The sequence below is a fragment of the Semicossyphus pulcher genome, unplaced genomic scaffold (genome assembly GCF_022749685.1).
Source record: "Semicossyphus pulcher isolate SPU_LCO1_2020_fin unplaced genomic scaffold, fSemPul1.0.p SCAF_16, whole genome shotgun sequence".
In the NCBI taxonomy this organism is placed as follows: Eukaryota; Metazoa; Chordata; class Actinopteri; order Labriformes; family Labridae; genus Semicossyphus; species Semicossyphus pulcher.
In genome coordinates this window covers 11954530-11964144 of record NW_027211670.1, presented here as the reverse complement: position 1 = coordinate 11964144, position 9615 = coordinate 11954530, and the positions used below count along the sequence as shown (strand labels likewise).

Below are 9615 nucleotides of genomic sequence, written 5' to 3'. Positions count from 1 at the left end.
TTCCCAGTTGTCTGGAATTGTCATGGTAAGGTCATGAATTATACTGCAAATCTGTTTTTTAATTATATAACAGTTAGTTTCAGTTTAGTAACATTTACAGTTAGTAATCTGATTGGACAAGAGGCATTCCATGAGTGTCGATATAGAGTACAACATCTCTGGGACTTTTCACTCTGTGTATCACTCCGCCTTAGCTAGGTGTTCTGAATCACACAGCAGACTCTTATTTCACTGGTTGATGATAAATTAAAACCAACATAAATGTACATGATAAAAAAACAGCTGATCTGTGGTAACCTGTAGACAAAGAGTGCAGGAGATGTTTGGGTTGCTTGGCAACAAAAGTCCAGTTTCAGTTAAGTTGGTGGAGCAAAAAATTATCTGTTGTTGAGTGTTACTTTTTACTACTATTTGATGCTTGTGTAACTGTTGTTAAGAAGAGATATCACACTCGAGGTGGTGATGTTTTACTGAATATCAGCACGGCTGTGATACTCAGCAGTTTAATCAGTAGCACAAAAGTAATAGCAAACCAGCACGCGGGACCTTGCAGATTTATCAGTCATGCTCTGATACAGATCTCAAGTCTACTTTAAAGATAGTTTTGATTTAATTGGGGTCGTATGAGGTACGGCTATGGTTCAGTGGTACAGTCGGTAGGTAACTCTAATCGGAGGCTTAAGGGTTCAATCCCTGACTGCTACAGAAAAATGTTGCGGTGTCCTAGGGCAAGACAGTGAACCCCACATAGCTATGAATGTGCATAGTTCCTGACTGGCACTTAGGCCATCAGTGTGTGAACGTGACTGTAAAAGGGTGAATGTGACATGTAGTGTAGAAGTACAGTCCATTTACCATTCACTAACCAGTAGTGAGTTTATCACCTACAGTAGATGGCAGTGGGTAGCCCAGCTAGCAGGGCAGGTTCCCATAACACTGGCTAACGTTAGCTACTAGTTCTAATCACGTTTGAAAGAAAACGTTTTAATCTAATATTCAAAGAACGTTTTAAGGATGTTTATCACTTCAAATAACGTTCTTGTAACGTTAAAACTTAAACTAAGGCATAACGTTGTAACTGCAACATTCTGAAGATATTTTCAGGATGTTATTGAGGCCTGGGATGTCAGAACACCCTTTATAAAACATTTGCTCCATGTTACATAAAAACAAAGGTAGAAAATGCTGACTGCAACATTCTGAGGATCTTTTCAGGATGTTAGTACGGCCTTAACTGTCAGAACATGATTTATAAGACATTCCTGAAATGTGATTTGAACATTCTTGCTGATTTTGAAGGTTCTGCTAATATTAAAAGGAACATTCTGGAAACCAAATAAAAACTTCCCTCTCAAGACATTACCAGAACATGGCATGTAACATTCGCAGGACGTTCTTAGAACAAAACATTTCCAGCTGGGACTGCCCGTTTTGGAGAGGCTGGCTGCTAGCTTTGTCGGCCATTCACAACAGCAGGTCTTATGGTTCAATAATCTTTGAAGCATTTGCTGTTGTCTTCGCTGAAATTCTCTTTACATCCCAACACCAATCCATGAATCAATGCTCTGATAAAATCTAGGTCTGTGACAGGCCGTAATAGGTCTAACAAAAAGTTAAGTTAAGTTAGGCAAGTAGGCTGAACTGCTGATTAGCTAAAGACTTGCCAAAGAAACATCAGTTCGTCACGGTCGGCCATGTTTTTTAGTTACACTTGGCGTCGTACACTTGGAACGCTCTGAGCTCGGATGCTAGAAATTTCTACTGGGAAGTTCTCGAGTTCCCAGTTGTCTGGAACGCAGCATTATTGCTGCGTCCAGGTCATGAATTGTTCTGCAAATCTGTTTTTAATTATACAGCAGTTAGTTTCAGTTTAGTAACATTTACAGTTAGTAATCTGATTGGACAAGAGGCATTCCATGAGTGCTGCTAGTGTACAACATCTCTGGGACTTTTCACTCAGTATATCACTCCGCCTCGGCCAGGTGATCAGAATCACACACCAGACTCTTATTTCACTGGTTGATGATAAATTAAAACCAACATAAATGTACATGATAAAAAACAGCTGATCTGTGCTACCTGTAGACACAGAGTGCAGGAGATGTTTGGGTTGCTTGGCAACAAAAGTCCAGTTTCAGTTAAGTTGGTGGAGCAAAAAATAACCTGTTGTTGAGTGTTACTTTTTACTACTATTTGATGCTTGTGTAACTGTTGTTAAGAAGCAATATCACACTTGAGGTGGTGATGTTCTACTGAATATCAGAACTGTGATATTCAGCAGAGCATCACTCCCTCTCATGTGATATTGTTTAATCAGTAGCACAAAAGTAATAAATGATTCAGTGTTGGAAACAATCTGCTTCCTATAGAAATGAGAAAGACTACAGTCATCATACTTGGTATCTCTTTAATGATAATCTTGTGTCAAAAACACAACAACAAACAAAAGTCAAAGTTCACCGTTTAATGGGGACAAATGAAAACTGAACCAGGCGTTTATGTTATCAACATATCTACATTTAATACACTTTCTCAAGCTCTAGGAATCTCAAGAAAGAAAGAAACCTATGTTGTCAAGAAATAAAATCTGAGATACACAAGCAACTTATTTACACTGCCTGCACGCGGACGTGAACCACCGACAGGCCTAAATCACCACAGACGCACGTTCAGCTGAAAAACCTGTGAAATACAAGCAGAAATGTTGCTTTAATGGAGAATCCCAGCAAACCAGCACACGGGAACTTGGACTGAGGTAAGGATGAGAGGAGATGGTCGTAACTCTTCCAGCATTTATAACAAAGATTGAAGCTGTTTGCAACCGTTTTTCTTAATAACTGTGAAGAGATCCATCAAATTAACAGCAAAAAGGCGAGACGTCTTTTTTAAGGAAAATAAATTCACTTCATGCGTGAACATGTGAGTTCCAATTTCATTCCAGGCAGACAGCACGAGCCAAACACGACGTCCAAACACATTTTTGTTTCTATGATCGACACAGACAGCACAGACCAGCGCGACATCAACCAGAGCAGCTGATGTCTTCCATCAAAATTCAAACACTTTCGATTAATATCCAGCAATGTGAAAACTGTTTAATGTGAGCAGCGGTTGTTTCCGTTCGTGTTTTGTATCCAGTTCAAGGCCGCTTCTCATGAAAACCTTTGTTCATTGTCCTGATAAAAAACACTTTGAATTACCGTAGGTCAAAACTAAACCTAAAGAGTAGATGATGCATACATTCAACGTATTTAAATTGTCTGTAACGAGCTGTGATTGATATGCAAACAGAAAAATAGCATTCTACTTAAAATCTTACAGTATGCTGACAAACAGGGGGAGAAGGGGCTTATCTCTCTATGACTACTACTCTATTATGATCATGTAAAACTTGCATACAAACTGGTCACCCTCGTGAGAACAGGTTTTTGGCATTTTAAGTTCCACTTCAGCAAATGTACATCAAGAAGTGGGCAAACTTTCACTGTTAAATGAACAAAAAAAAGACTAAGAAATACTGGAGTAAATGCCAAATAAAGGCCAACGTCTTAATGAATTCCACCACCATGTGTCATCTTTTAAATATCGGTGGTTTCTGTGAAAGACTGGAGTGCAATGCTGATGCTTTCCAAGGATTGTGGCACTCAGAGATAGAGAGAGAGAGAGGAGGGAGGGAGAGAGACCTGAGAGCATGGCCCCTTATCAAGAGTAAAGAAAGGAGTCAGGCCTGAAAGACTAGAAACATCATGACAGGAAGTGATAGTAGAGAGAAGAGTACAGAAGGAGCAGATTGAAGGAGGTTTTTAAAGGGAGCAGCAGGCCTTGAACGCCTCAGAAGATTGAAGCGGGAAGTTTTACAGCAAAGATAAAATGTGGGGCGAGAGAGAGAGAGAGAGAGAGAGAGAGAGGCGGACAGAGGAACATGGCTCCCGTCTGGTAGTCCATAGTGTGGCTTTCCCCGCTTGTGTAGAGTTCATATCCAGGCAAGAGGGTGATCTGTTCTCTATAGTCTCGTGTTGTCCAGGCTTTGTGTTGAGGATCAGGGAGGGGTATGATGGAGACATGGGAGGTGGGAAGGGGGGGGGGCCCTTCAGTAGTCCTCCACCCAGCCGTTCTCCTGGATAAAGGCATCGATCACTTCCTTCATGGCCAGGTTGGGGATCAGCTGGTCCTGGGTCAGGGGACTCCTGGTGACCGGGTCAAAGTGACCCACTCGCTGCACACAGAGCAGGTGACATGCTAACGTTAGCATCTGTGCTTAACTCTTACACATATTCTATGCAAATATAAAGCTTTTATGTGTTTAGGTAAAAGAGTATTTTCTGTTCACCCTCCTGAAGGTTACAGGCAAAACCACTGCTTACACTGCCACAATTGTATTGTATTGTCTTTGGGTATGACCTCATTTAGACATGTGTAACTTTTGTAACAAAAATTTAATGTAAATTCTGGAAATAATGTTTTTTGAAAATGCACAACGTTAACTAACTACTGAAAATTTCAAAGAGTGTAATTGAGAGCACAATGACTGCACATCAGTGGTAGTCAAAGCAATTTCACCATTAAGCATTGACAAGTAATAATATTAAAACTATAAGTATTCAGTTGCTTATGCTTTTTTTCGATATTGACAGAAAAACAAAACAAGTTTAACAGAAGTTAAGTTAACCAAAGTAAACACATTATTTTAAACAGTATTTCCTGTTTACTTTGTGACAGCAGACGTTTTTGGCACACTACAGTATTTCTTCTTCCCTGTTTAGGTTGTTCAAACGTAAAAAATGTCTGGGTGCAATATGTTAACGTGACTGGGGTTTATGAACAAAAGGCCAACTAGTTAGAATATTAAGTACTTTCACAACTGACAGCTTTGGTCTGGACGTTCGGACTTTACTCTGAACGTCTGGTTCGTTTGGACAGGTGAGAACATACATTCTAACTCTGGTGCGGACCAAACTACTTGACAATGGTCCACCAGAAAAGACAGGACTTGGTCCGTTTCCGAACGAACCACAGTCCGGTTCGATTTGACATTGGCAGAGACGGCCACGCAGCCAGGCAGCAAGACGAGTAGATGACAGACGTGGGGGAGCGACGAGGTGAGGGCGCTAATAGAAATATGGGCTGACTAAACAATTTCACAAATGTTTGTCCAAATGCACAAGAACACGGAGGTACTCAAACTGTTCAGTGGAAAACTAAAGGAGAATGGAACTGATCGATCTGTGGAACAATGTTGGTTAAAAGTCAAAAACCCTGACAACGATACATAAAAGTCCGTGAGTGTGTTGAGTGTGATTGAGGAGTGTGCTCTCTCTCTCTCAGTTTACTTCGTTTCATTTCCCACATGGAAATTCTGACCAATCAGAGAGCAGTTTCCTCGCGCATCAAAACTTTTTTCTGCAGGTAAAAGCTGGCATGTGAACACAAACCAAACTCCAGGCAAAATGCAACATTGTAAGAATTTGGTCTTTGATTTCAGACCAAACAAACTGACTTTAGGTGTGAAAGCGCCCCTTAAACTCTATAAGAGATGCAGAGTGCAGCTGCTGCTGCTGATCTCACCTGTAGGTGCTCTTCGATGTCCTTACGATCGTAGGTGATTCCACTGGGTGTGATGCAGGGCTCCCTCATGAGCTCAAAACTGATCTTCCCACACAGGTAATCAGGAATCTCCCGCTTCTGAACGAACAAGGCAACACAAAGAGAGTCAAACGCTTAAAAAGCAAACATATGTTAGCAGTTATCTTGTGTTATTCTGGTGTTGCATGCTTATTAACTCCTCGGCAATTCACTCCAAGGTTTTTTCCCCTCTGAAACTACGTCATCCATCCAAGTTCAGACAGAATATTGTATAAAAAGCTGTCAAGCTAACAATGCTCATCCCATAATATCATCAAATTGTTGACATCAAGGTACAAAATAGAACAAAAACTGTATTTCTTCCATCAGGATTTCCTCGTTCGACACCCTCAGAAGACAGACACCCTGTTAGCAGTCTGTCAGGTGTCATCGCAGCAGACAATTACATGACAACTACCTCAGCTCAGCTATCTACAGCAAGGATAATGAACCTTTTTACACCCCTGCAACAAATACTGACGGTTACCATGGAAACAGTTTGGGTTGGTAATGGGACATAACCGTCTGTCTGTCTTTGGTAAATGTGCTCCTCTCACAGAGCATTAATGACAGCTTCATTAAACAACACAGGCGGACAGAATGTCCACCTGCTACAAAAAAAAAGAGCGTTCATAACTGCACACAGTCTGAAAGAGTGTTTCCGTCTATTTCCCTTGTTGCCATGTCAACGATCAAAGGAGATGGTGTGAAGTAGGTGTGTGCTGTTTGCAAAGATGCATTTGTGTGGGTGAATGTAATCAGTGTCTGTTTGTTAGCCCCGTGATGGATGATGGTGGTGACCTATGCAGGATGTTTCCCCGCTTTTTGCTCAATGCATGCCAGTATTAACTCCACTTCTCCTATAATAGGAATAAGTTAGCATAGGAAATGACTGCATGGATAAATACGTCTACACACAATAACATGCTGAAGCGACAGTCATCACAAGTTAATTTTCATACTCACTTTTCTCTTCTCGTCCACTTGAGAGAAGAGCTCATCCATGTCCATTAGATACTTGTCCTAAGAGCACACATTTGCATGTCAGCACATATTCAATTAGAATCTATAATCACTGTATTTGTTTACTTAAAGCTTGGCAGCATAGGAAGCTGAAGACATTTGTACATGTTTAGATGCAATCTTGGCCACATCGCCTCCGTTTTGATTGTCGTCCTGTTTCTCTTTGTATTCTTCTTGTTCTCTGCGTAAACAAAAGTTAGGATGATTTAACCTCTACTCAGAACAACGTAATAATGATACCCACATGACACACTCATTACAGTGATTTGCAGCCTTCATCACTAAGCACAAAGGCCCTGCAGCCTTACCTTTCCTTCTCAGCAAGTATGAGTTTGGTGAGATAGGCGTGCAACTCGTTCTCCTGGTTGATGCGTTTCTCCTCGATGCTGTTCCAACGTTTCTTCTTTGCGATGCGCAAGGCGCTGGGGATGTCATCTCCGAAGTTCAGCCTCTGTTCTTTTGCCAGGTTATAAGCTGCAGAAAAAAATACAACAGAACAGCAACAAAAATGTACAGTGAAAGTCTTTCCTGCTGCTAATTAAAATCCCATTCATAAACATTCTAACAAATCATACTGCAATGCAACCCTGCCATAAAAGTGCCCATAAATGTTTCCCTGATGAGTCTATGATCAGCACTTTAAAGCTGAGCCCACTGACAGCAGAGAGAATGTCAGAGTTTAGAAAGAAAAAGCCGCATAGTTATAAAAGCAAATGAGGAAATACATGTGTAAAATTGAGCAATATACGAGCAAGCTGCTGCCGCAAAACGTTGCACAAGTTTCAGCATCTTGTAAGAGTTCGATCTGACCTTTCTGCAGGTTGCCGATGGCCTCGTCGTAGTTCTCCAGCTCCAGGTGACACTGGCCCAAGAAGAAGTGGGCCTTGACTGACTGGCTGTCCAGCTCCAGCGCATGCTTACAATCTGCCAGAGCCTTGTCATGCTGCTGCAGCTTCACATGGCAGAGAGCCCTGTTTGTGTAGTAAACTGCCACAGATGGATTACGGTTCTGGAGGAGAAGATGTACCAGACATTACACATGTTTAGTATCACTGTAGACTAGTACATTTAGAGAAAATCGATCCATTACATTATCTATAAGAACATCATTATGCACTGATATGTTTCAGCTGAGAGCACACCATTCCACCTTTGGTATCATATCTGTAACATGACAGTTACTCACAATAGCTTTACTGTAGCATGTAGCAGCCTCCTGGTACTTGCGGCACAGGAACAGCCGGTTCCCCTGCTCCTTCAGCTCCTGCGCGGTGGAACTCTTCTCCGGGCTGCCGGCCATCTTCTCCACCGGCTCCGCGGGGCCCGCCTCGCCCTGCTTCCCAATCCTGTTCCCCGTCTCTTCGGCTGGCTAGCTGACAGGTTTAAGAATGCCCTGTCCCTCCTGGAACTCACGAACCAGATCAGAGACACGGAGCATGTAAAGTTAGGTCACCATCCACGGTTTGCATTCACTGCAATGCACCTGCAATGCGCGTCTTGGGCGAATTAGGTGCAGTCGGTCCTTGATGCCACCCAAAAAGCATTCGTTTAATTTGCTGAGTGTGCACACAGCTGAAAAATACAGAGAGGTGGCTAGACTGCCGGCGAATTAACTATTCATGTGACGGACATCAGTGGTGACTATTTGAGCAGCACTACTAGCTAGCCAGACATCAGAAAACATTATACCCTCACTGTCTCTATCGTCAGAGCAAAGCTTTAAACTGTAACGTTACACCGCTGCTGTACAATGGTAGTCAAAGGTTGTAAACAAGTGATTTAAGTATGAATATTAACACTTGGCCGAGTAACATTTGAGATACCTTTGTTGCAGCAGCATACGTAGACAAAGAGTGACAATGTCGTTAAATTTAGTTGTTAGGGAAAGACGAGATCGGTGCTTAGATGTTAGCTAGTAAGCTAGCTAAACTAGCATAGCAAGCTACTACACATCGATGTATGTTGAGGCTACGCCGGACGGTTAGCTAGTAAGAGGAAAATTCTTCCCACTCGACGTATTACAACAGTCACAAATTTAACAATTCAAGCAGCAACTGATGGAGAAGTTGAGACTTTAGCGTTAGCTATTAGAGGCCTAAAAGGTCCTGTTAGCATTTATCTGAACATTACCTCAACGCCGGGTAGGTAACCTCAGAAAACAGATAATAGCTAATGCTAGGTTAGCTTCCTTGCTCATAGCCCATTACCTTCTATTTTTGCTACTTTTCATGCAAGTTAGGTTGTGTTTTTTGAGATTTGGGGTTTCCAGACCTTACCTTATAGAAGGAATTTCGCATCCAGGTGAAACAAGTTTAATATGATTTAATATCAAATGTTAATCGAATTTTTTCCCCCATACGAGCTGTCATGACAGGTTGTTGTTATGCTGACGTCAAACGCTTACGCGACGTCGACGGGAGCCGAAAGGACTTTTTACTTGCGAACCAAATAACGATCAGTATATCAAATACACGCTAAAGGCAAATATCCGCCCATCATCACCTAGTATAATCTTTATTTCTGATGAAATACAAGTTAAGTTGGTATTGAATAACATGAGTTATTGAATAATTCCTGTTGTGATCATTGTTTAAAGTAAAAATACTGCCTTAATCTCATTTTAGTGTTATATCTTTCTTTAATACCTTACTGCCCGTTAAACTACTGTCTCCAGACAGCATCTAATAAACTATCTGATGAGGAAAGCACCACAACACATAGTACTGACCAGCAGATGGCGCTCTATAATCAAAGTTTAATGCAAGCCTCAAACCTGTCACAAGCGCAGATACTCAGTGGGGGGAAAAAACCGTTGATAGATAGATGGATAGAAAATTCATCATACTAGAACTTTGCTGAAAATATCTGGAGCACTAGCGGCATTCTGCCAATAAAACAAAGCATGGAAAATTGGTGATTATATCAACATTAATGTAGAATTAACATAATGTAATGCAGCATGAAATTGGG

The 9615-nt window shown here is 41.5% G+C and overlaps 1 protein-coding gene across 3 annotated transcripts; it reads right to left on the bottom strand.

Annotated features, from left to right (window-relative positions):
• Positions 1 to 2398: 2398 nt before the first annotated feature.
• Positions 2399 to 9031, bottom strand: stub1 (STIP1 homology and U-Box containing protein 1). Of its 3 annotated transcripts, none has more exons than XM_069665137.1 (8): positions 8922 to 9031; positions 7832 to 8053; positions 7456 to 7654; positions 6954 to 7119; positions 6751 to 6826; positions 6589 to 6645; positions 5566 to 5682; positions 2399 to 4216 (listed from the first exon to the last, which is right to left on the bottom strand). In XM_069665137.1, exons 2-8 carry the CDS (start codon positions 7943 to 7945, stop codon positions 4091 to 4093), a joined length of 855 nt encoding a protein of 284 aa, XP_069521238.1. In that variant the 5' UTR covers positions 7946 to 8053; positions 8922 to 9031; the 3' UTR covers positions 2399 to 4090. The 3 variants fall into 3 exon arrangements, with proteins under 3 accessions (XP_069521238.1, XP_069521236.1, XP_069521237.1); XM_069665135.1 differs by having other exon boundaries at positions 7832 to 8047; XM_069665136.1 differs by lacking the exon at positions 8922 to 9031 and having other exon boundaries at positions 7832 to 8108.
• Positions 9032 to 9615: the final 584 nt, after the last annotated feature.